General features: G+C 43.9%; 1 protein-coding gene across 1 annotated transcript in view; it reads left to right on the forward strand.

Annotated features, from left to right (window-relative positions):
• ABTB3 (ankyrin repeat and BTB domain containing 3) overlaps window positions 1–27,019 on the forward strand; it is a 163,017-nt gene extending 135,998 nt beyond the window's left edge. Inside the window, exons 7-17 of the mRNA XM_062491280.1 lie at window positions 569–670; window positions 1,759–1,852; window positions 1,964–2,099; window positions 3,741–3,961; window positions 5,362–5,540; window positions 17,516–17,621; window positions 18,381–18,483; window positions 20,252–20,333; window positions 21,262–21,330; window positions 24,293–24,406; window positions 26,810–27,019. Coding sequence (XP_062347264.1) covers window positions 569–670; window positions 1,759–1,852; window positions 1,964–2,099; window positions 3,741–3,961; window positions 5,362–5,540; window positions 17,516–17,621; window positions 18,381–18,483; window positions 20,252–20,333; window positions 21,262–21,330; window positions 24,293–24,406; window positions 26,810–27,019 — 1,416 coding nt within the window. The remainder of the gene's footprint in view (window positions 1–568; window positions 671–1,758; window positions 1,853–1,963; window positions 2,100–3,740; window positions 3,962–5,361; window positions 5,541–17,515; window positions 17,622–18,380; window positions 18,484–20,251; window positions 20,334–21,261; window positions 21,331–24,292; window positions 24,407–26,809) is intronic.
• Window positions 27,020–27,269: the final 250 nt, after the last annotated feature.

Raw genomic sequence — 27,269 nt, forward strand, 5'->3', positions numbered from 1 at the left:
GTGTCACTCTGCCCCATCATTTCTCAGACATTTTTTTTCCCTCTGGTGAGAGAGGAGGAGCCTGGAAGAATGCCTGCAAACTCCAGGGTAGGGCTTGTGATGTGTCTTTCATGACAGCAGTGACAAAAGTACTGATTTAAGTACAAAGAAATTTGGCTGGGCCTGGAACAATTTCAAGACCCAGGGTTGTTGGTACATGGCCTGGTGAAGTCAGTGGTCCTTAGCTGTAAGTGTCCTGATCCATCCTTACTTCCCCAGTGTGTACTGTTGTAACCAGCTGTGGATGTTTTGCCCTTGTGCAAAAGAATCTGGTGGCCAGTGGTTTAGATGGAGCTACAGTAGTTGGTAAAAGACTTCATTTGGTAAGAACTCAAATCAAGCTGTCAAATCAGCATGAACAGTTATAATATTGAGAAAAATTTTGCAGGAAAAAAATGAAGCAAATCATTTTATAAAGCACCTTTCCCAGGTTTTCTATTTTGCTTACTCCCTCACATGCCTGGCTTTCAGGCAGGTTGAATTTTGTTACATATAGCTCTTTAAAAAAATAACTTTAATTTGTTTATAGGTTGTCAGTACTGCTCATAAATACCCATCCGTCCACCCTGAGACCCGCCATTGGACAGCTCTGACATTTGCTGTGTTGCATGGACATATTCCTGTAGTTCAGGTATTATTGTATTTCCCTACCTGCATCTCATTCTTTTTTTTTCTCCTCTTCAGTTCTAATTACATCCATCTCAAACCAGCATCCTCTTGTCATACTCATATTGGTTACTTCTGCTTCTTCAAGAGTGTACTGATACATGATAGACTTACAAAGTGAGTACCTTAACCAATATGAGGCTTAAACAGGACAATTTTAAAGCAAAGTCACACCAAAGAAAGTCTGACAACTCCTTGTGCTCCTTCCTGACCACTTGTTTTATATGTTTGTTTATTCATTCATTGCACTTTTGTACGCTGTAATATTATAGCAAACACAAAACCACTGCCTTGGTGGGAGAGAGATGGACAACAGCCCTCGTGCTGCTCCAGAGGGGGAGAATCCCTCACTCTCCTTACCCCATCCAGGTGTCACGTGGGATGTGCTGGTTCTGTGCTTTGGCATCTCAGAAACTGAGGTTTAGTCTTCAAAACAGCTCTGTGTGTGACACACTCAAGCACCAAAACTCTGAAGGCCTTAAGACAGAAATGGCCAGGAGGGGGCTGGAGCACAGGATCCATCCTACTCTCCTTGGCCACTTTTGTTTTCAGCATTGTTGCTACTTATGTGGAAGTGTCCCCGATGGAGACCACAGCTTTTGGACTCATTGCTGCAATTCTTAAGAATTGCCTTTCTTTTGGCCGTGTCTTCATATAAAAGACGGAGACAATTGAAATCTGATCAATTTTTGGATGGTGCTGGGCTTCTAGAAGACCATGAAGGAAGGATGCTTATTGGGCTGATTTTCTTCCATCTCCAGTGCATTACTTCCTAACACAGACCTTACCCCATTTCCCATTCAAAAACACTGGGTTACACTTTTTTGGCTCTGAAGTTGGACGCTGGTGCTTCTGGTGTTTGGCAGCGTAAAATGAGCGAAAAAAGGAATGAATTTGCCTCTGTGAAACAATGGGCAGAATTTGCATGTCACGTGTCTCCATTGTATCTGGTTTGCAGATAACAAGAAGCATTAGATTCTCATTTGTCACTGTTCATGAACTCTGAAGACTGTGATACCCCCAGTTGCTCTAAATGGTGAATTTTCTTTCTAGCTATTGCTGGATGCTGGAGCAAAGGTAGAAGGTTCCTTAGAGCATGGAGAGGAAAATTACTCTGAAACTCCTTTACAGCTGGCAGCAGCTGCTGGTAAGGACTTTTTTCTCTTCCCACTGTAACAATTCCTCAGCTGGGATATGTGGTTTAGGTGAGCAAATACTGTATTTTAAAAGGAGTAAAAATGCATCTCTTGTCTTGCAGGAAATTTTGAACTGGTTAGTTTGCTGTTGGAGCGAGGAGCTGACCCCATGATAGGAACAATGTACAGGAATGGCATTTCCATGACTCCACAAGGTGACATGAACTCTTTCAGTCAGGCTGCTGCACATGGACACAGGTAGAGTGGGAAGAAGTCTAGTGGCATCCTTCAAGTGCTACTTTTTTTGCCTGGGCATTCAATTTGAGCAGATGGGTGAAATTTCTGCATGAGCAATTGAACATGCCACCAACTGAGCAGAGATGTAAGGCTTTCTGCTAGCATGTGAATTCAACCAGTTGGTGGTACAAGCTCCCTTCTGATTTCTGATGTAAAAAAAAAAAAAGGAGACTTCTTGTGGTGTGTTCAGTGCAGTGGTTGTTAAATGGCAGCTGATGTGACAGCAGAAGGGAATGTCAGAAAGAAACATTCCTTCTGAATTTCATGATATTTTTCTCAGGTTTGAGTGAATTGTGTCTGTACTGCTGCAGCCTTAATTTTGTTGAATAGAGTTTCTGCTGCATCTATGTTTACTGTAAAGTCCTGTGTGTCTTAATGTTGTTTGTATGCTGCAAATTTAAAAAGAAAAAAAGAACTACTGAAATGAGCACCTGGCATGCATGACCTTGCAACACTCAGGAGCTGACTGCAGTGTAATGAATTAGTATCATGATCTTCACATTCCTACTTTTCTGATTGTAGCCATCCAGAGGAGCATAGATACAGGTTAGAGACAGCACCTACTGTGTGTTTGCTTAGAGATGAGCTGCCAGTCTAACAACACGCTCACGGCACGTCAGGGCGGGTTCAACAGCTCTGCCCATCTGGAGTCTGTGAAGGATCCCTGGCACAGACAGGACACTTTGGGTGTTGAAGTCTCACATTCACCCACTGTGAATAGGAGCCACAAGCCCAAGGAGACCCTGGGGCTCTCCATGGCTTGGCTGCTGTCTGTCCATGTCCCAGACTCCAACTCTTGTGTTCCTATCTGTGTAACACTCACACACACCTTCTTCCTTCCCTCTCTGCCCTAAATTTGTTTGGGACACGCCGTGCTGCGGTCTAAGTGGGACCAGGGGGGACACTGGCATACAAGGAGGGTGAGCTGGGAGCCAGCCTGGTATCTCTTCTCACAGCTGCAAAACCAAGGGAAACTACTGAACTTGATGAGGTTATGCTGGTGTGAATCTGAGGCACAAAGTCTCTTGAGTTTGGGCTTTGTTACTTGATGGCCCAGCTGGATCAGTGGCTTTGTAGAGTAGTCCCTGCTGTGCTTGAACCTGCCCTGACTGGCCTTGTTGAATGTCTAGCTGCTCTAGCTTCCCCAGACTGCTTTCAGTGTCAATCGAGTGGTGGTGCTTTCAGTAGCTCCAGGCAGCCCCCTTCTCAGGTGGCTGCCACGGTGGGAGTCCCAAGAGCTTGTCCAGAGGCACCTTGGCCTTCCCTGGTTGCTGAAGAAGTCTCGAGTCATGTTTAGCTCATGAGTTTTTGTTCCCACAAGATGCCGCCGCTCGTGCGACAACTGTGCAGTTCTTGTCACGACAGCAGTGACTTGCAGGCGTGTCCCAGGCAGTGCAGGTGGGCTAGCAGGAGCTGTGCTTGCCTTGGCTCTGCTCTCAGCTGGTTCTGCCATTAGCTGGAGTAATTTCTTGGGTAGGTGGTGTCCTAACTTGCCACATCACAGCAAGTAAGCCCAGTGCCGTGAAAGCCTGGCCACTGACTGCTCTCCCTTCCCTCTCCTCTCCTGCCCTCTCCCTCTCTCTGTCGCGCTGTGATTGACAGGAATGTTTTCCGCAAGCTGCTTGCTCAGCCGGAGAAGGAGAAGAGCGATATCCTGTCGCTGGAGGAGATCCTGGCCGAGGGCACAGACTTGCCCGACTCGGCAGCAGCTCCGCTCTGCGCCAGCCGCAACAGCAAGGCCAAGCTGAAGGCCCTGAAGGAGGCCATGTACCACAGCGCCGAGCACGGCTACGTGGATGTCACCATCGACATCCGGAGCATAGGTCAGTCCTGGGCTGCTTCCTCCTCTTCGTCTAGGGAAGGACCACTGTGAGAAACACGTCCCTCTTGATGGGCCGTTGCTTAAACCGACCACGGTCACATCTTCCTCAGCTCTTTTGGAATAAAAGGTGGTGGGAGATCTGACAGGTTCCCAGCCTATTCCAGCTCCACGGCACACCCTGTTCAGGGGCCAGTGGCTTTTTTCTGCAGGATACAGTGGTTTCCTCTGGGAGCCATCTGCACTGCTGCCCGGCAGAGTGTAGGTAAGGCTCTGGGGCAGCGTTCAGCTGTCATGGGCCACCTCCAGCTGCTTTTCTTTTGCACTCTGCTATAAAGCAGTCCACCATTAAAACTTTATTTTCCAAGACTCCAAAGGCAGGAGCGGGGAACAGGCTCTTCGGTACACCAGCTCTGCCAGTGAGGGAGTTGAACATCAGACCAACCCGCCATGAAGCTGCTTCTGCCTGTGGGCAGGGTGGTTGTGTGGTGCAGATGGAAATTGATCTGGATCTGTGTATTTACCATCCCCATTCATCTGTTCACAGAGAAAGAGAGACCCAAGTGCCTGGTCTGCCTCTGCCTGGGGCAGTGCTCCAGCCCTGGGGACATGGGGTATGGATCAGAGTGTGCAGTGGGCTGTGCAAGCAAAGGTCTGGAGATGAATGAGAGGAGAGTGGCAGGGGTGCTCTCCAGGCATTGAACATTTTCTGACATGGAAGGAAAAACCTTCACTTGCCGAACACCAGGCTTGTATTTCCTTCCATTCCATTCTGTAAGAGCAGAAAGTAGGTCACATCCAGCCTCATGCCTGCCGAGGTACATTAGCTGTATGTGCTTTCTTGCTCAGTGCATGGGAGCAGTTCCCTTTAACTTCCTGGAGAGTGGTTCTGCCATGACAAGCTGCTTGAAAGGGCTGATCCGCTTAAATTCACCCAGTGCTCTTCAGGGAAAATACTAATGATCAGGAGAGGACATGGGGTATCACTTAAAGCAGGTTTTAATCTGAAGACCACCAATTTGAATCCAGGTAGGTAGTGACCAAAATCAGGTTTTTTCACCATTTAATGGCTCTCCAGGGCCACATTCAAACAAATGAGCTAGTGTAAATCTAGTGTCCAAAAGGCTTTTGCAACGCAGAACACCACAGGTCTCAGAAGAGAAGCTGAGGGCAAGATGAGCAGAGAGACCACAGTCTTCTCTTACCAGCTGGAGGAAATTTTCTGTGCATTAGCTCTGGGATGTACTGATAACCATCAGCCTTCTCAGTTAGGGACAAACAGAAATTTGATTTCTTGAATGATTCGGCAGCTTTTGCTTAAAACATTAACACCAGTAAAGGTAAAAAAGCAGAAGAGCACGTGTTTCCCTGGAGCTGAGAATGAGCTGTGTCCTCTGTCTGCAGGTGTTCCCTGGACACTGCACACGTGGCTGGAGTCTCTGCGCACGTCCTTCCAGCAGCACCGACGGCCCCTCATCCAGTGCTTGCTGAAGGAGTTCAAGTCCATCCAGGAAGAGGAGTACACTGAGGAGCTTATCACACAGGGGTTGCCTCTCATGTTCGAGATACTGAAGGCCAGCAAGGTAGGATAAATTATGTGTTTTAAATAAATCAGTCTTATTCCCATCCTGTAAGACACAAAAGCTTGCAAGATTATTTTTGAACAGCTCTCCCAGAGGTTGTTTAGACTGCACAGGATTATTATTATTATTATCTGTATTATGTATCTCTGTTTTTTTCACTGTGGAAGCATGGGTTATAAACATGCTAATCACTGCTCCTGCTAGAACAGGTGCTAACAATATGCTGGAGAGACAACAGAAGCTGGTACATAGTGGTGAAATTAAAGTCACAAGGGTCATGGCACTGTGGCAAGAGATGTTGATAACCAAACCAACCCAAGGAGTAATTTCACCCAGTTTGTTTTATAGGACCATACAACAAAGCTAATATTCACATTTACTTTGGATTTCTTTAGCCTGTCATGACTTTCTCTTCCCTTCATATGAGATTTGGACTCAACCTTGTGAGGAGACTGGTTTCTACAAACAAAGAACCAGGATAATTTTTTTCAGTTTTTCTATGTGCATGTTTATACTTGCAGCTTCCCCAGATTTATTATTTGAGCTGACATTTTTTTAGCCAAGCAAATCAGACTAACAAAACCTTTCCAAGGAGGTACCACTGGGTATGCAAGTATAATGGCAAAAGGGATGACCATGGGGCTTTCAAGGAGAGGAAACTATCAAACCTAGTGAAGAATTTAAAACTTGTTATAACCAATAGTCTCTTCTCTAATGATCCCCCTGAGAGTCAGTCACTCCCAGGAAATTCCCAGTCACTATCTACTGTTACCAGAAAATCATTGTGATGATGAAAAGCATCAGAAGTGTTTGATTGGTGTTCTTTTTCCTCATGCTCCACAATACATGTTGGTATGGCCTTCTAATTGTTAAACTGAAAGTAACTAACTTTTATAACCCAACTCTATGTGTAACAGCAAGCAGCAAATAATTTTTAGCAATAGCCTAAATCATGTGAAAAGGAGAAAGGTTCTGGTATAGGAACTCACTACTAAATATTCCAGACTTGGTATAGCTAATGATGGCATGCATGGATTTGTATCTTGCTTTAAAAGCAGGCTTGGACTAGAGTCCTGAGCAAATCCTGCATATTTGTTCCAGCATTGTTCTGATTTTTGCTCCCATGAGCCTAGCTTTTGCAATTAGTTTGTATTGGATGGGTATTTATGTAGAATATTTTGAGATAGGTTTTAGGAAATTGTTCCAAATCCTAGGATTTGTAGATTCCTCATTCCGTACTTACTTGGGTTAATGCACTTTCAGCCAGAAACTACCAGCAAACTGCTGTTTGGTTTGAAAGTTGATATGAAACTAATAATTTTGAAAACTTAACAGAGAATACGTTTAGGCCTGGTAATCTAGTATGAGGGGTGACTTTAATTGCTTTTCTCCTGGGTGGCTGAAGCCAAGGCCAGCAATCATCGTTAGAATAAATCATTTACATAGAATTATACCTTTGGTACATCTAGTCTATTGTAGGAGACCTGGGGAAAAAATAAGGCTTCTACCTTCTGCTTTGGATTCACTTAGAAACCTAAAATACGGAGGGGCAAAACAACTGAAGTATCACAAAAACCCCTACACAACAAGGATGAAATCTGTGCTGATATTTATGCCTGACCCTGGGGGAATTGCCTTTCTTCATGCATATTCACAAACACACACTCAGACAGTGTTTCAGAGTCTTACAAAAAGTAATTAATCATTCTGGGACCCTGTAAGGCTTTACAAATTGTCTGCAAATGTTATGAATTATTGTGGTAGTCTTGTCCAAATGGCCTCATACAAAGCTCTCCCAGACAGAAACGAGGGGAAAGGAACTATGCAACCCTTTGGAAGGAATCTACATAAATTCATTTGTAGGAGAATGAGCCAATAAAAGTTCTCCCTGGTCACTCCATAGAAGGCAGCTGAGGAAAGCTGAGATTTAAAGGATCTTCTGTTCCTCTTCTCTGGAAGGGCTGAGAGTAGACATTTGTGTGTATACCCATAGAATGGAAATCTCCTTTAAGAGGTACAGAAGGGCCATAACTGTGGCCCTTCACATCCCTCTCTCTTGACAGCAAACTGTAATGCTCTGCATTTTGTAGAGCTGTGGAGAGAGGAGCTTGATTTGCCCACACGGACATCCTTTTCCCTGTGGGCTGGAAACTTTGAGAGAGATTATGAGTCTTGCTAAACATCACAGTCTGGCCCAGTACATTTCCTTAATGAGTTTTTCAGAGCAAAAAGTATAAAATAAGCAGCTAGGAAGCAGAGAGCCACTTAGCAGCTCTTGGCTGATGTAAAACAAGATGTCCCATTTGCTACATATTGTGATGCTCGGTATATTTTAATTGCATGGCAACTTGCACCTAGTAGAAATGGCATTTTGTGTTCCTATAAATAGTTCCAGCTATCCCATAATCTCAGAACAATTTACTAATATTAATGAGTTGAGACATGAAAGAAGATCTTATCTTTACTAACAAGGAAACTGAGGTAATTAAACAGGCAGATTTTCAGTGTCTCATGGAGTGACAGTCCCAGTCTCAGAGGCTGTGATAACCTGGAAAAGCTAGACAGCAATTCGTAGTTTTGAGTAATTTGGCCAGAGAAGCTCCCCAAAAATCACATGGAAATATAAGGGCAGGTCTCAGGGTAGGAAGCCAACTTTCTGCCTCCACTTTCTACTTTGCACAAAATGTTCTTGCAGGTTCCCAGGCCATGCAAAAGAAAGGCCAAATGCTACAGTATGAAAAGATTAAAGAAAATGTAACCGATACCTACAAGAACAGTGTCAGATATGAGGAATCCCTTTTGTCTTACAGATAGTTTATAAAATGCCTGTTCCTAGAGGATACAGATGTGAGGGTTTATGTGGGGGCTCTGCCAGCACTGGTGCTGCTGACCTGTAGGGTGGCAGGGTGGTACTCCATTCCCATCTGCATGCCAGGATGCTGACAGTAGAAACAAAAATAAAATTTGCAGAAGTCCTGATGCTGTAACACAGAACAGCAGCAGAAATCGGTGAGTCAGGCAAAACTTGATGAGCTGAAGTCCCTGGGCTTATTGCCTTTCTTCAAGCTGTGAAGTAAGTGGGGGAGAACAGTGTATATGTTGCACATGGGTTGTTCACTACTGTACTGAAGTCCTGGAGGAAGTCTGCCAAAAGCATAGATGAAGGTTTGATACCCAGCTCCTGGTGGCTTCCAGTGGGATGGAGCTCTTTCATTTCCTTTCATCCCTTTAAATGTCTTACATCAGCTGCACCATTGAGAATTGCATGGGGAGTGGGGAAGTAGCAGTATTTCCATGCTGCTGTGAGAACAGAGAATCACTCTGCAGTTCCTCCCTCCATGGCTCCTGCTGTCCTGCAGTGACTTTGGGTCATTACCAAATTAAAGACCAGAGTCAAGGTACTCTGGAAGAAGCAATGTCTGTGGCAAAGACATGGAGAGCTCGTTTAAGGCACCTTTCCTAAGAGCAAGCAAAACTCAAACTGGGAAAACTCTGATACTAGAAGTGTTGATGACACATGATGGTTTTGAGACACTGCATGGGTAGGAAAGGCACTGCCATTTAGGGATGGATTCAGTCTTCTTGGATGACAAGCACGCAAACATAACCTGCTAGAAGTACTTTGGTGTAATGGTTTGAAAGCAAAACCAGTGAGAGACTCCAAGTCAGAAATACAATTTAATAGGAAAAAAGAGAAAAAATAAAATACATGCAATAGTACAAACAAAGACCACTGACAGTCAGAATACAACCTGACATCCTACTAGTTAGAGTGGTGGTAGCAGTCCAGATGAAGTGGTCTTGTTGAAGTAGTGATCTTGTAGAAAGGTCTGGTAGCTCTTGTCCTCTGGAAACCAGTGGGTAAGGGTTCCTTGATGTTCCAAATCTCAGTTTTTATCTAGGTAGGAAATGTTTGGCTCCTCCTCCTGGATGGAGCATCTCCCAATGGATAATGTAATTTTATCAGCCATGCAGTGGGATTCAATGGTCCATTAACAGAAGATATTTTCCTGGAGGAAGGATGGATCATGGAAAAGATAAAGAACACTGCCCCACCTGGTTTTAACAGATGGTGATAGAATACAGGCTTTTGGGCACATCTTTACATTGTAACCTAGGACATTTGGACAGGGCTGTGTGAGGCAGAAGCCAGAGAGTCACTTCTGGGAGTGAGTAGCCCCCAGCTAAGCTTTAGCTACTTTGTAGAGCAGAGTCAAATCCCTCAAAATTAAAATTATGCTGGAGATTTTGTTATGGAAGAATGCTAGGAAGATACAGCTGAATTCCTGACTGTTGGTATCTGTGTTGTGCTCTTCATGGCCTGGGAAAACTTCCCCAAACTCCGGACTGAAAGCTTTCCTTTCCCTCCAGCTGAGGTTGATGTTTTCATTGCCTGAGCTTGACTCTGACCTGGATTGCCCACCTGCCCATGTCAGAGGACCATATTTACCTGAGGAGTGCCCTCCCCTCCAAATGAAGGCTTTTAAAAGAGCTATGTGGGGGCTGCATCCAGGTCCATGGACTTGTAGGTCCTGAGGTGAAGCTTGCAGGTCAGCTCTTCTGTTTTTGCAGAGATTCTCTTAAGGATAACACACTGAATGTGCAGAGATGTTTCTGTGCCCTCTGCTTAGGAAAATCCTGGAGCTGTTCAGTTTGATCTTGACATTTCCACAACCTGAAAAGAGAGACTGAAACCCACAGCCTTGAAAGTTAAATGCATCTGGCCTTTGGAGGAGGTTGGGTTTAGGTTTCCACTTCAGGGCTCTGCATAAGATTGAACTGTCAATCACCCAGTTAAATCACCCATCTCCATCCATGTAGCTGAGCCAGCACCATTGCCAGTTGTATGAGGTCATGAGCCAGTTCCATCCACTCCTTTTTCTGCCTACGTCAGTTTGTCCTTGGCCTATTTTTCGGAGAAAACACACACTCTTTTAATTCCAAATAATCTCTCTTATAGCTTTCTCTCTTTCTCCCATAGGATAGGTAAAGAACTTTGCCATTTCCTTAGATCCTGTGTGGCCATGCATTGCTGAAGTGCATGTGTGAGTCCACACTTGCACTGAGCCCATATGCTGAAGCACTGTCTGAAGCTCCTAAGGGTGTTTCACACTGGGAAAACTTGGCTTAGGACTGTAAGTGTTCCTGCTAGTGTATTGTCTAAGACTAAATCAGCTTGAGAAGTCAGAGGAGCAATCCTTCACTGCCATAGCTTCATTGCATTCTGCAGCTCTGTCTTCATCCTTCCCTTCCATTTCTGTCAGTGACAACGTATTTATTTTATTTAGTTTATTTTAATATTTAGCCCATTAGTGGGGTGTTGGGCAGCCAGGCTTGTTGAAAGATTCAGGAAACTACTTTGCAAAGATGTTTCCTCAGGATTTAAAATTCCTGCAGCTTTCCAGCTTTTACAAATGCACCTACAGGCAGCTGAAGAAACGGGCAGGAGTGCACAGGCTCTTTTGGAAGGCTGAGCTGTTTGAATAACAGCCATCAGTCTGGTGTTGACAGTTATTGAGAACAAATAGCAATTCAGAGCAATAACCAGTTTTAAAATTCCAAAAAGATTCAGGCTAGTTTGAGAAATCTAGCCTATATGGTTTAAAAACTAAAGTACTCTTTCAGCAGTAACTTCTCCATTCAGAAACCAGAATCTCTTAAAAGGAAAGTTTTTGGGTGTTTTTCTAAATATATCTTTTCAGAAATAGCTTGTGTCACAGATGCAGTAACTACTGAAAAAGTATTTTCATGTCTCCACGAAACAGAAGGCAGTGGAAAAGGCTGAAATATCTGCCTGTTGTCTTCCAAGAAAACTTGCAGAAGCTGAAGCTTGAGCTGAGCATTCTGTTTCACTGTTGCTGGTGTTTTTCTGGATTTGATTCTTCTAAAACAAATGTTTGGAAAGGTTAATCGAAGAATATCAACAGACCTAGCTCATGTGTCTGTTCTACTAAGTTCAGGCATGGTGGTCAGCAAAAATCAGTATTTCCCCAGGGTCTACATGTGACCTAGAAAGTGGCACTGGAAGACAAAGGAGCTAGAAAATTCCACTTTTTTCCATTGCTTCATGGTGGGCTGAAATGAATGTTTCAGATGAGCTTGAGTGAAGCTGTATTTTGTTATGTGAAGCCAGACTGCCCTGTTCTGCAGGAAGGGCTAAGGGTAGAGAGAACAGGTGAACCCTACCTGGCACTGGGGCAGGCTTTCTGTCAGAATCATGTCCCAAGGGGAAGTCTTCCCCTGGGAGAGTGCTGGGCATGTTTCTCTTACCTGGAGACCATCAGGAAAGACTCCTCTTTGTTTTGTTGAACTGCTTTTCAATAGAAAACTGAGGTTTTATTGTAATGAAAGGTTTTACTATGGTATTTGTTTCCCACATAATATTTTACCTTTCTTGAAAAAATTAACGCGTGAAAATGGAATATTTTGGCTGACAAATTAAATACTTGAGCTGAAGAAAAAGAGACAGACACACCAAAACCTGCACTAAAAATAACCCTGAAGACATCCTAGGATGCCAAAGGGTCTGCTTATGGATTCCATGGAGTGGCTAATGTCCTTGTGTATGTCATCCAGTGCCCAGCCAGCACGCAGTGATCAGTCTTTTGGCTGGGACTTGCTGTGATTTTGTTAGTCAGGTTTCACTGTTCTCAAGCAGCTGCAGTGATCTGTAGCACTGCCCATTGTCACTTGTAGCACTTCTGTGTCTGCACAGTTCCGAGTAAGCCGGACCCAGGTTATCCACACATGTACATCCTGCATTCTGCGCGTGAGACGCGAGCGCCAGGTACCGAGTGGCATGTTAATAACACACTCTTAACTCCATCCTGTGCTTTCATAACACATGCAGCTTGGTACTTACTAACACAGGTTTCATTTTGTTCCTACTCTCTGCTACCTTCTAAAATGTTCCCCTGCCAGAGGCAGGAGCCGTTTCTTCATTTACAATAAATAAATGCCGTGGATGTGACACCTGCCCTTTTCTGGGCTCTCACCCAGGGATTAGAGTCCATGTGCCCATGGATCTGAGCTTTTTACATACAATGCACAGCTGTGATATAAAGAGCCTTTTGAAGAGGAGGCTTGGCAGCTTTCCCAGAAGCAACGGAAGGGTCCATTTGTGCCTTACCTGTGATTAATTCTTTTCCGTTTGAGCTTGCAGTGGAGAGGCTTGAGTCCAGCACTAACAAAACCCATTTTGTTGCACAGTTCAGTGCCTCTAACTGTAGCTCCAACCTCTGGGGCTTCCCTCCCTTTCCAGCTGTTGACTTATATTAATTATGTGTATGCTGCCTAACCATCTAGGAGTGACCATCTGAAGTGGCATTTATTTAGTTTAGAGGCATTTGGTTAAAGTGAATTATGCAAGAGGATGGTATCAAGAGCACCTGTGCAATGGTGGAGACAACATCTCTCTCAGATGGCAAAGAAGGTCTCAGAGTTTGAGTGTTCAGGGATGGGGGACAGCAGAAAGCCCTTTCTGTTATTTCACTGTTTATCATCTTTTTCTGGGAAAGGGAAGCATAAATAGGGGACTAATACAAGGGTGTCCCAGCATGTCATGGATGCCTCCTCAATGGGCTTGGGGTATCCTGAGACTACCACTGCTGGAAGAGCTGCTTGGGACTGTGTGTGAGATGGGTGATTGGAAACAGCACTTCTTCCACTCTGCACTGAGCAGAGAAATGGGTCCCCTGAGCATTCTCGGGACCAGAGAGAGAAGATATCTTTGCCAATGCCCTTGTTCTCTGAGCAGTGTAGTTTCTCAGCTTGCTGGGGAGATGTGTATTAACAGGCAGACACCAAGACCAGAAGAATAAGTGTTACTTTTTCTTTCTTAATGTGGTGAGTTTTTGGTTTTTGGGCTATGTGGTAGAGGAATTTGAGGGCCTGGCAGACTTAGGTTAAAACAGCATTAATGGAGCTGAGCTGGTTGGTTTTCAGTAGAAGAAAACCCCAAAATAGTGCTTGGATTTCAGAGGTAAAGAAAGGAAGGCTGACTTGTTACCACTGTAGAGGGCAGCCACCTGGAGGTGGTAGGGTGTCTGTAGGTTGGTAGGAGCTAAGCAGTGGGGTTTGAGCAGTCTGCAAGACATATTTTACCCTGCAGAGTTTGGGGCATGGACATGTGTCTTGCACAGGTACTGGAGAATATTGGTTATGTATTTCCCAGTTGTAACCAGTACCTTGTAGGAGCACATCCTAGAATGGCTATGCTGCATTGATCCAGGTAACCTGAAATGCAACAAGCTCTCCTGGGGTATGTGCTGAAGCCTAGAGGAGACTTCCCTGAATCCTGCCACAGACCTCTCTCAGGTGGACATTCAGAAAAAATACCCCTGCACTTCCCACCCAGGTCTTCACCTCTTCTCACATCAATCCACAACGAGGCATCTCTGGTCCAACAACTTGAAAGCCTCCAGCTTTGCTTCAAAAGAATTTATGAATTCCCCTCACAGTTCAAGTGCATTCAGCAGGACTGGGGAATTCCTTTAGATCTCTGCTGAAGAATGCTTTTAAGTCAGGGGACCGCTGGTATCTACAAAGCAAAGTTGCTTGCTCACCAACCAGCTCTCTGCTGGAAGCACCATCTTGCCCAGAAGACTTGCTGTTATTCCCTGTTCCCTCTTGCCTATCTGCAAACTACCCCATGGCTAGGTAAATATTTTTGTTACATCCTGTGCCAAGCTTTTTCCCCCCCTCCCACAGAAGATGTGCATCGGCTCCCTTTGAGTGCAAATGAATGCCTGTGTCTAAAAGGAGGCTGGCCTCGCTCCAGATGTCAGCCTCACACACCCTGGCACAATGTTTTCCAACATTTAACTGTAGCAAGAAAACAAACTTTGGTTTACTCCTCCAGGGTTAATCTTGCCGCCCACAACTGCTGCAGTGAGGTCTTACAGCTGGGCTTTCACAGTTAGGGTGATAGGATGAAAGGATAAACAGGCAAGAATTACCCATCTTAGGGCTTAAATGGGAGCTTCTGAGTACCTGGGGCCTGTGGGAAGGTGAAGCTTGAATAGGCTGAACGTGTCCTCTTGTCTTCCAGAGCAATGCTTGCACCCCAGGTAATGGTCTTCTGCAGCTGTTCCCAGTGACTTCACAGGCAGCCCAAGTCCTCCAAGAGTAGGATTTGGCTTTAAAAAGCCACTTTTCCCTCCAGTCATCCAGTTGCAGATAAAGTATCCCTTTTCCCTCTCCTGTTTCTGCCTGGTCTATTGGTAAAAGTCAGCAGAGGCACTGTGGGGAGCACATCCAGGGCCACAGCCCTGTGAGCTTGGCTCCGTGCTGGGGATGTGGGAAGCAAACTTGGTGTGCTGTAATAACTTACCAATCCTCTCCCTTGCTGCTGTTTGTTAGCAAGGACTCTAAATAAGCACATGCTTCAGCTTTCTTGCTGAGCACATTTTTTGGCCTTTGGATGGCATGATATGTAAGTATTTAATGTTCTCAATAGAAGCCAAAGGTCTCCAGCCTCCTGTCTGCCAAATGAGGTCAGTGTTCTGCATTGGAGGTCTGAAGCCCTGCTTTCTTTGATGTGTCCATCCTAAGGTCTCCTTTCTCTTTGTCCCATCTCTGTTCCACGTCTTGGGGTTTTTAAGCATCTCTCATATGAATGTATCACATGTTGAGCTAATTAGAGCTTAGTTTACACCATTTTTTCCACAGGCTTGTGGGTAAAGTGTTTTTTTTAATGGGCTTATATCTGCACACCACAGAGTTGGTGACCCAGGGAGCTGGCAGCACCTCACCCATGTAGGCAGGCTCCTGTGGGATTGTCAGCACACATGACTGGTTCTTTGTGTTGGTTGGACTTAGTTAGTAGGCATCCCCTTCTCCTACTTGGGTGGCTGAGTTTGTCTGTCCTTCCCTGGTCTGGGTGCAGCTGGAAGTCCTGGTCCATGGTGCTGTGGTTCAGTCTGGTGAGTTGAGCCTCCAGCTCCTAACAAGGCACCGTGAAGCCAGATTTTCCATCGGCTTGTTCCCACAGACACCTTGGAATGAGGAGATTCATTGTCTTTATTGACGCATGTGTGTGTTTTTAAAAAGCTATTGCCTAGGCACAGCTGTGACTGGGACTGGTGAGTTCATGGAACCCACTGGAACCTCAGTGACACAGACAGGACCTGTGCAGCCCGGCAGATCGGGGAGGGGGCTGCCAGGAGCTCTCCTCTTCAGTGCACTTTGCTTTCATGCATTGCAGGTGAGCATTGTTTCTCCTCCTCCAGAAGCTTCCCTCCGTTCTAACCATGGAATTGTCCCCATCTTCTGTTGTATTTTCTGACTTCCAGCATCTGCCAGATCCAGCCAGGAGCTGCCCTGCTGGTAATCAGCATCCCCCGGGTGCGGTCCTCCCTGGCTGACTCAGTCAGCCCTGGTGCTTAGGCACAGCACTTCCGAGCAGAGAAGAAATTGCTCTTTCTGCCCTGCTGTCTAAAGCTCTCCCTCCCAGCCCTCCTGGCAGCTGAGTCACTTCCTTCTTTGAATCTGGTCTTAAATCTTCCTTTTCTCTTTGGCCCATGATTCACTCCCTTTGTCAGAGCTCCTATGGGAGGATGCTGGGCAGGGAGATGCTCCTGGGTGAGACGCCCTCCTTGTCTTTGAGCCACAGCAGTGAGCCCCTCTCTGAGGGCTGGGCTCTGTGCCTGCTAAAAGGTGTCTCTCAGTATGAGTATTTCTCTTATCTTGGCGTTTCTTTGAGTGCTACATCTGACATAGTAATGGGAGCCAACTCCTGCCTGCGGGCCAGTGTGTGTCATTTCCTTTGACATCAGCATGTGCTGTGAGGGAGCAGCTCTACCCCTTCCCGCCCTGTTTGATTAGATTCACTAAGGGAGTCATTACAGCATCTCTGCCACTCCTCCTTGTCGCTTGTGGGATTTAAGGAGCACTTCTAAAACGCGCTCAGAGCAAGGAAAACTTAGATTTCTGCTTCTAAAGCCTGGAGATATTTTTAGTATAACAACTATGCTCCTCAAATTTTTATACTGTGGATTTGGGTTTTTTTGTCCCTCACCTCACCTGCTTATCTCCTTGGCCTTTGACCCTCTTATGTCTTAGTGTCTTGCCATTTCACAGTTTCCTGGTGTGGAGAGACTCACCACCAACAGGGTAGTTAAAAGATGTCACCATGAATTAACAGCGTGGTACTGCTGAACTTGTCCAGACTTGGCTCTGGTTAGCAGCAAAGTTTGGGATTAAATTTGCCAAAACTTTTAAATCCTGCTTTCATCTGGGACTTAGGTAGTTAAGCATTAAATCCATTTCATTACCCTTGCCTATCCTAGGCATACAAGTATTCAAGCTGCTTAGAAAGCATCCTGTGGGTGCCTTGCCCCCAGAGTTGGGGCAGAAGGGGATAAGGCCAGGGACATGCCTGGTTCTATGAGGGTCTGGTGACTTCCACAGCACAGTGGTGCCCACACTGGTGCCAGAGGTGTAAGAGCATGTTAATGAAACATTTGGGATTAAATGAGTGTCTTGCTCTGGTGCCTCAGTCACTCTGTAGGGGAAGGGTCTGTTTGTGAGCCTGCTGCAGTTAAAAATGTGTGCAGGCTGTGCAGCTGCATCTGTCTGTAGCTTGGGTTTTCTAAGATGTGACCAGTGACCATTTTCTAAAGAGCAAAAAAAAGTCATTTTCCAGTACAGTAAGTCTGCAAATAAAATGAAATCACTGTTGTAAAGGAACTTTGTTTTTGCAGAGAGGAACTGGGCTATGGAATTTTTTAGGCAAAGAAGACTTGTCATCTAAGGAGAAGACTTCTTCATTTAAAATAATTTGTACAGGAGCCATAGCAATCAAATAAATGAAAGCTGCAGTTTCTAAAAAAACACTAATAATTGTGAGCTCTTATTTCTAATAAAGCTTCAGCAATCACATTTTTCACCTTCAAAACAGGCAGCCGTGGAGAACAACTTAACATGTCCTTTGCATACTGATCTTACATTGTATATACTTGTTTTCTTTTGCACAGAACGAGGTGATCAGCCAGCAGCTCTCTGTCATTTTCACTCATTGCTATGGACCCTACCCAATTCCAAAGCTCGTGGAAATTAAGCGCAAGCAGACCTCCCGCCTGGGTAAGTGTGACTGGAAAATCCTCTTTGGCTGCTGCTGGCCAGGTGCTTGAGAGGGACACAAATCAGAAAAATCTCAATTTGAAAGACAGAATTAGAAGAAGGAAGGGCCCCAAATTTAGCCTGACCTAAAACTCCCACTGACATCAGGAGGGTCATGAGGTGTGCTGGAGCGGGGCTGTAAACCTGCAGAGATTTGTCTGTGTTGCTAATTAGGCTGGGATCCAAGCCGTGGGGTTGGAGCCAAGTGTCTGTCTCCATCTCAAACACCCTGACTGGCTGCAGGTGATGCTGCACCAGCACAGCCCTCCCAACTTGGTCAGCAGAGCCCAGGGGACTGAGAAGGGACCCAAGAAATTTTCCAGGACCCTCTTCCCCTTGACAGAGACTTCCTCACACAGGGAGAAGTGGCCTAATAGAGTTTAAATGAGCACAGGGCTCTCCAGGATGTGCTGAGCTGCAGTTTGCTCTGGGTAGCAGAGCTGGGAGGAGGCTGTGCCAGCATCACAGGGCAGGGACAGCACACGGCTGTCATTTCAGCAAAGGTCATCACAGCATTCAGAGCTTTGAATTTGCCTCCTCTGAACTCCACGTGGTTGTCTCAGGCTGTCCAAAGTACCTTTATGGGCTTTACTCACTAAAAACAATATTCTTCTATTCTGTTGCTTTCTTTTGTCAAAACAGGGAAATGTTCAGTATGTCCCTGACTGCTTCCTAATTAAAGTCATTGGCTTCTTTGTTTCCTTCTTTTTGTGATTCTAGATCCTCATTTTCTTAACAATAAAGAGATGTCAGATGTCACATTTCTGGTGGAAGGAAGACCTTTTTATGCACATCGAGTGTTGCTATTTACTGCATCACCAAGGTAAAATAGAGATACATCTCTGGTTTTTAAAAAAAATTGAATTTGATTGTGTGGATTTGTCAGGTTTTTTTTTTGTTTATTTGTTTTGATATTCCAGTTCTTTGAGGGCTAGTGGCCCAATCTCCAAATTTTTCTTAATCAGAACATCCCACAGCTTGCTCCTGGTCGATCTGCCAGACATTTAACAAGTGCTCCTGTCAATAGATGTTCATCCAGTGAATGATCCATGCTTCTGGCCATGTGTCTGACTTCATTCCACTGAGGCACATTGGCATGGTGCTCGTTACTGCACCCAGTTCTCAACTGTACAGTAGTCATGATATTTTGATTCTTAATAATTCATCTTGTGAGTGGTTAAATCCTGCCTTGCATCAGTTTCATCAGTCCCCAGGAAAAACAACCTACTAACACACAATTAATTGACAGCATTTGACGACTTTTAAATAAAATAAAATAGCTGTGAAATATACCATAATGTACCCAGAGGCAGTATTTATAGTCTGTTTCCTGTGCTGAGAAAGCTGAATGTGGGTTACCCAGCTCAACTCAACCCAATAGTTGTTCACAAATGTTGTTTATATGCAGCTGTATCATTCAGGGTGTGCTTTTAAACAAATCTGGATAGGTCTCCATAACAGCTTATTTCAAGGTGTAGCAAAGACAAAGCACTGAGTTTGGATAATTTAAGCAGTATGGGAATTGATGATAGTCGTGCTGCCAATCCACAGCACAGAGTAAAGAGATTTGCATAAAGTAACTGCAGTACCTAACCCTGCCTTCAATCAAGAAATGGATACTGGGGTTTAGAGCTTCTTGGTAGATGTACAAATATGTTCCATACTCCAGCTTTAAGACTACTAAATTGTGTTCATAATAATGAAGTTTGGCACTAGTGAAAACAAGTAAATTGTGATCTGTATTTTAATTAACAAGATACAGTCATGATATGGGAAAGGTTACCATCCAGCAAATGCTGGTCTTGATAGATAAACCAGGCTTTGAACTACTGCTGGAAGGTCAGTTGAATTATCAAAGAGAGGAAGTACAAGGGTGGGTGTTTCTTGCAGCACATTTCCCATTTTCACCTTCTGATCCATGGGAACACCTGATTTTGAGAAGTAGATTGTTATGTATGTGTACATCTCACATAAGTCTGCCAATATTAACTAAAAATATGTGGGTTTTTTGTCCTGAAACTCATGTCTGAATTTCGGGTTTTGATAGTCAGAGAACAGCAACCTACCCAGTTTTCTGTTCTGCCTCTTCTTCCACAATCATACTGAGTGTGCATAGGAGCATTAAAAGTCTTGGTGTCATTTTTTTACTATTTAGTTCCAAAAAAGTTTTTAAACCAGTGTAATGGACATAAGCCAAAATTTATTGCCTTAAAAAAAAAAGAAAATGTTCATTTTTTAAATCTTCAGAAAAGATCATGTTGCGTTCAAGAAAAAAAATTTGGTTCTGTAATATGCATCATTACAGAATCTGAATTTTAGATGTGCATTTTATTCTATCATTATAGATAGAATAGATGTATTTTTCAAACATTTCAAATTAAAATCTTCTATAGAGAAGCTTTTTCCTTTTGGCTTGAACTTTATCTTAGTGTCTAAATCTTGATGCTTTTTGGTGACAAATACGTTCGTTTCAGTATACTGTTTTTGCAAGAGTTGATGCTGTCATTCCACTGCACTTCTGTACTGTTTTTACTACATTTTTCCACAGAGATGATTGGGCTAGTATTTCAATTTTGCTTCTTTTTATTTAGGTTTAAAGCATTGCTGTCTAGCAAGCCCTCATCTGATAGTACTTGTATTGAGATCAACTATGTGAAGTACCCCATCTTTCAGGTACAGTCCTCACTCTGAATTTGAATGGAACTTGTAAGAGGAACATGCATGCCTTGTCAAATTAATACCTATCTATTTGATAAACCAGAGCAGTGGTTTCACAAGCACAGGCTTCATCTCTGTTCCAGCAGAGTGCTATTGATTGCAAATACAGCAACGTGCATTTCACTGACATGGGCTGTGCACACAAAGCGCTGCCTGTCAGCTCAAGGCATTGCTTTCTGTAGTTGGCTCGTTCTGTGTTTAATGGGCAGGTTTGGAAGAGACACATTTAATTCCCTTCCTTAGCAGTGTGCTCCAATCAGTTTTTTGCCATGAAAAGGCAGAGCTTGCTCTCTGTACCTGTAGCATGTACATGGATATGCTTCCCTTGCTTGGAACTGGAGCTCAGGGAGCTCTATCTATCAACTGTTACTGCTGCACGTAATTCCCAGCTGCCTACAATGACTGGGCTCCCCACAGAGGGATCGTAGCTGGCTTGTGTTGCAGTGCAAAGCTCCTCCACCTCTTTGTCATCCATGCATGCCCACACACAGCTGGATGAATGTGGCCTTCGCCAGGGAAGGAAAAAGGGAATAGCCATTATATATGCTGTGTTTGGCTGAATTAGTGATGTACTTAACAGGCTGAGAAATACACTGAAAATTCAAAATGGGTTAGTCGGTTTCCTGCAAACTGTTGGGAGCTTGCCAGGAAATCCAGATAATTTGAGGGTGAGGGCTGAGATATTAGACTACCTGTGAGATGGAAACACTGAATTTTGCAGAGAGAGAATAACCAAGTATATCTTTGAAATCAGGAGGCTTGGGCCATTTTTACCTACAAGTCCGTGGTGGTGTTAGGAAAGCCTCGGGTATTGCTTGCATTGTCCCCTGTTCCTCTATGTCTTGGATTGGTTTTTATAAACACTCCCTTTGTTTTATTGCAGCTGGTTATGCAGTATCTTTATTATGGAGGTGCAGAGTCACTCCTGATTAAAAATAATGAAATTATGGAGGTAAGAGACATTTATTTAATTGCAGTGGGAGCGATGCTGACTGATCTGTGTACATTGACCCGAGGGCATGCAGCCATTGGGCAAGACCTGAGCACTCCTGTAAGAGCCAGCAGTGCCTTTCCCAGAGTACCCAGGCTCTCTGCAGTCCTGCAAGAGACTGGGAGACTTTGCAAATACCTACTTAGAGGCAAAGCTGGTGTTACCAAAATCTGGAACCAATTTCCAGCAACTTAGTGTTCCATCCGTCCTCTCTCAGCAGCATTAAAAACATCCAGTTTGGTTCCTCACATGGGAGGGAGGAGTCTTGGGCATGTGCTGGGCTTTAACCATGGGAGAAGTTCACTGGAGACACAGTTCAGTTCAATTTCAAGCATGTGACTCTCACATTTTATGAATAAAACAATAATCTGCTCCCTGAGATAGAGAGGCTTTTTTTGCCCCTTTCTCACTGGATGTAAACCATCCAGGTGCTGGTGTGGCCTTTTGCAAAAGCCAAACCAAGCCAGCTGGAGCTGATTGAACTTTCAGTGTAGCCACACAGCCATAACCTTATGGATGTTAAGTCATCCCCTTCCAAATAGTGTGTGCCATCATTGTCAGCTATGATCAGCAAAACCATATATACAGAACTAAGATACACTGAGCAAATTCTTGAGAGTCATTCAGGGAGTTTTCAGGCAGCCAAAAAGAATGCAGGTCAGTAATACTAAATTCAGAGCTCCTTAAACAGCTGGTAATCATCAATGTCTGCCACTAGAATCACAGGGTCATAGAATATCTCAAGTTGGAAGAGACCCATAAGGATCATCAAGCCCAACTCCGTGCTCTTTGCAGGACTATGTAAAGCTAAACCACATCACTCAGTGTTGTGCAGATGTGCCTTGAGCTCTGGCAGGCTCAGTGCCATGAGCACTGACCCGGGGAGCCTGTTCAGTGACTGACCACCCTGCCAGTGAGAACCTGTTCCTTATAGCCAATCTGCACTTCCCCTGGGGCAGCTACTTTCCATTTCCTCATGGCCTGTCACTGTTCCACCATTGCCTGTATTTTTCTGTCCCTATAACACTGGCAGCCAGAGGATGTAACTGGTCAGGACTGAAATTACCCCTCTCTAGTGCAGGCAGTGGATTTTTAAGTAAGCATACCCACATCGACTTGCTGAGCTATATAGGAAAAGTTCACTAATTCTCTATTTCACTGAAGAGTTTTGAAAGACCTCCTGATTTTCTAACTTTTTCTGAAATAGAGAATCTTAGACTAGGCAGTGCAGTGGCTTTATAGAGATGTGTGTGTTATCACCTAGGCTGTTAAAAAGCTTGTGCTGCATTTCAGCTGGAAGCTTGCTCTACTTTTGTGACATCTCAAAACTTCTGAGACTCCAGAATGTATGACTGATTGATTGATCTCTTGATAACAGATCTGGCCATGGTTGCTCACAGTTTAAAGTAATTACAAACCAGCACGTGACTGCTTGAGCCACAGAGACAGCTGGAATAGGATTTGGTTTTATCTTTCAAAACTGCTTTTAGTAACTTGCCTTATTACAAATATGATAACAAGAAGCACCAGAAATACTCCACAGAAATCTTTGCTGCAATTCATAATTGGGGCCAGCTGGCTGCTATCACATCAGCACTGCAGATTTACAGCACTTGGATTTATTTATGGGATTAAAGTAGATCTTGAGCAGACTGCATAGGAGAAGTCAGAATAATGTCATGGAAGTTTCAGGGTTTTGTTTGCTCTCCAGTACAGCATGAAAGCCCCTTTGGGATGCACAGGTTAGCTTTTTGTTATGACTCCCAAATAATAAGGGCTGTGTAAAAGCCTGAATACCTGAATAAGTGCTATTCAAATACATGAACAGCTTACATGAACATAAATGAACAGGCTGGGTTACAGCAAGGTGTCAAGCGATGAAGAACTCCAACCTGCTTTCTAAGGCAGAGCAGAGAGCCAGAGACAATGACCTACCATGGAAAGACAGAAGATGAAATTACTTTTCCCTGCTGTAAAAGGACAGAAAAAGGGCAATAGAGGAAATCTTAGCACTGCTGAAATCAAACTCATTTTGAGTTTGGAGAACTCAAAATTCAAGCCATTTTCACCCACAAGCAGGCAGAGATGCCAAGACAGTGCCAGGGTAGGCAGTATAGCCATAGGGGTGATGCAGGGCCAAAGAGGGAGGTTGATGCTGGTGTCAGGAGTGCTGTGGTAGACCCATGACACTCACATGAATGCTAGCTAGGCATTGCCTCACAAAACTGGTTCCCACCTCCATGCACTCATTCCTTGGAGTGATATGGACCCCAGAGAGTGTTCCAGTGCTCCTGGCCTGGACATCCCCTTCCAGCTGCTCACAAGTTAGGACAAGGAGCATATGGAGATCTGATTCTATTCCCTTGAGCCTGCTGAAGTGGCAGATTTGAGGTCTATTGTCTCTCTAGATTAAGACTGCCCCGGATGGTCATCATCGTTTGGTTTTGAATATAGAGGTTTTGAATTCCTCTATGCTTTTGATCCTGACTTTTCTGCTGACTTTCCCCCATCCAGCCCAGGTGCTCTGTTTCAGTAAGAACTTAGTTAGCAGTTGAAAGCAGAACCAGAACTTTCAGTTTTGGGGATCTATTTGCAGGTCCCTTATTTCAGAGTCGTGTTTGCAAAGTGACAGAATATTCTTCAAGCCACTGTTTCCTTTTTCTCCTTGTCCCATTCCAAAGTCAGCATGTGGACCTCAGCAGCCTTTGGTGTTCTCTCGGTGTATAGATTCCCATCTGTGATTTAGAAGGGACTGCAGAGGGTTAAAGCAACCAAGCAGTCTTCTCATTCTGACTTTTTGTCAGTACTTTCATGCTAACTGAAGAAGAGGCAGAGAAAAAATATAATGAAACAGTAAAGAAGCAAGCTCTGATTCTGTATCACTCAGCAGTTTTTGACTATTTTTTCCTTTTGATTCTTTTAGCTTCTCTCTGCTGCTAAATTTTTCCAGCTTGAAGCTTTACAACGACACTGTGAGATCATTTGTGCAAAAAGCATTAATACAGAAAACTGTGTGGATATTTATAATCATGCCAAGGTAAAAATAACTGCATATGCTTGCATGTTGTGTGTTTGTAATCATCCTCATAGGTCAGCTTTATAATAAGTAGCTATATGTATATTTCATATGCTTAGTACATTTGTTGCATGTTTAAGATTTGTCATTCATTTACTGGGACTGACTGATCAGTAGGCACCTGGTATAGTGACAATCCAAAATTATGTAGTCTAAGTCCAAGGTGGCAGCTTCTCAGTCCCTTCCCTCTGTGGTTCAAACTCAATTTGAGTGTACCACTGTGTGGGAGATCTATCCCTTTATTCATGGCACCACAAACTGCTGAGCTGATTCTACAGGAATCACTAAGTGAAGTAGGCATCTCTGCTTTTACCTTCCAAGATGCATTTTCCCATTTCTATTACCTGTTTCTTCCTGCCTGAAGCCCAGTGGGGTGATACACTCAATGCTGGTGACACCTTGTCAATATATAAAAAGCCACATTGCCGAAGTACAATGGCTCAGAGCCCTGCAAGGATGGTAATGAGAATTTTATGTCTTGGAGAGTTTCTTGTTGGAATCAAATTATATACTTAGGTTGTGAGGTTGCTTAAGTCATTAGACACAAAAGCATGGCATTCCTTGTCCTGGAAAACCCATTTTCACGCATTGATGGAGGTGGTTACCACATTGATTAGTTTCAGTTTTTTCCCTCCTCATGTCTAGTAGCTAGATTTTCACTTGGAAGATGGAAATGACACACAAATAAGTGCAGTGAAATATTCTTCAAGCATTTCTTAAGAGATTTTTTCTCTAACTTGCATGGTTTATACAAAAGATAAACTGATGCATTGTGACATGGAGGTTTGATTGAACAGAGTAATCCTGCAGATTTCTCCAAACTCCTGCAGATCTGACCTCCATTCCCATCATCATGTATTTCCTACAGAGAATAGTAATGTTAGGTCTTCATGTACAGATAACATGCAATCAATGTTTGAAATAGCACAAAGGTCAACCTATAAAAATAAGCAATATCTGTAGGTCCATTTAATGTGAGAGGGAAAAAATTACAGTGCAGGAATTGTTTGAAAAATACTTGATTCATCTTCTAGCTTGTGCAAACTTCTCAATTTGTATTGCTGTCAGTAAAAATAATAATTTTGCTTTAAAATTATGCTTTCTTTGAATTGTGAAATGGGGCTATTATTTACATCCTGATTGAAGAAGATTCTTACATGCTGTGACTTAACAAAGCCAGTGGCTAAATGCAACTCCTGGTTTGCCTGTAAGAGCCCCAGCCTGCAAGTTACTTGTGCCTGCACCTCCCAATGGAAGCAGTGGAAATGGGGTACCTGGGCAGGTTTTACAGCCAGAGTCATGTTGGTACTGCTGTGGGTAGGGCATTGCAGCAATAGCCAACCTGGCTGTGCATGAATCTTTCACTTCTGGAATTAGCTGGGTTAGAAGAGACCCTTAAAAGGATCATCTAGTTAGAGTCATGGTCAGGGACACCTTTCTTGACTTTGCTGCTTTGCAAGCTCATCTGCACCTGCAGGACCTCCCCTACCTTCCCAGAAGGGCATGTGTGAGCAGAGACCTGTGGAGCACAGCCTTTGTAATCAAGATTGAGAAAAATACACTGTTTTGGTGGAGGGTCCCTTGCAGGGCCAGGAGTTGGACTCAGTGATCCTTGTGGGTCCCTTCCAATTCAGCGTATTCTGTGATTCTGTAATGTGGATTTGGTCATATTTACAAATAAAAGTTGACTGGAGAGTACTGATATCATTAATATCCCTATAGGCTTTCCATTTTTTAAATTACAACAACAGAATTGTAGCATACCAGTTTGGAAGGGATTTTAAGGATCATCTGGTTCAACCTTTCCTTGCAAAAATACAAGATGCCCCAGCACCCTGCCTAGCTGAATCTTGAAGTGTCCAATGCTGGGAAATCTGCCTCTGTCCTGGGAAGATTTTTTTCAATGGCTAATTATTTCCATTTCTCCTCAAAGCATGAAATTTTGCATGACAGCTTTCTGCAGTGATATGTCCTGTCCTTGCTAAGGACAACATTCTTGAAGCATGGTCTGTAATGTTTTCCCAAACCTGTAGTTTTAGGGTGTAACTTCTAGCGTGAAATCATGGATCTGGTAAACTCTGTGGTAAAGCTCCCATCAATTTCCAAGGAAGCCTGTGCAATTTGGTTTCCCCAACAGCCAGGGTCTTTTAACACAGAATTTTTATGAGAATCATCAGCATAAAATGCTGTTTTATTCACTCCTTCCTCTCCACACATTCATATCTGTAAGTAAGCACATTTTAGATTGTGCCTGTCTAAAAGGCTTAACTTGTGTGTATTTGTTTGTGTGCAGCTCTTATGCACTGTGATTGCTGCCTGGGTTTTATCAGAATAGTTATCTTTCTCTAATTTCACTTCTTGTAGTTCCTCGGCGTCACAGAACTATCTGCCTATTGTGAAGGCTACTTTCTAAAAAATATGATGGTCCTCATTGAAAACGAAGCTTTCAAACAGTTGTTGTATGACAAGAATGGAGAAACATCTGGTCAGAATGTACTAGAGGACTTACAGAGGACGTTGGCCACAAGGATTCAGTCAATTCATTTGTCTTCTTCAAAGGGCTCCGTTGTCTAAAGCTGAGGAAGATGGTAACCCTCTAATCAAAGACCCTGCAAGTTCAAGTCTGCTGTTGCAGTTGCTCAAACCTGTTGCAGTTGCTTAAATGACTACAAAAAAATAAATTGTAAAAAATTCTGCATCGCATCCAAATAGTTCTGTTTTGGCCAAAGGTGCTGTGCTGGGGCTGTGTCCCCACTTGGATGAGAGAATACAGAAAACCAACTTCCTTCCTGGTTTTGAGCAAGCTGGGGGTACCAGAGTATCT

Source organism: Cinclus cinclus, chromosome 4 (assembly GCF_963662255.1).
Source record: "Cinclus cinclus chromosome 4, bCinCin1.1, whole genome shotgun sequence".
Taxonomy (NCBI): Eukaryota; Metazoa; Chordata; class Aves; order Passeriformes; family Cinclidae; genus Cinclus; species Cinclus cinclus.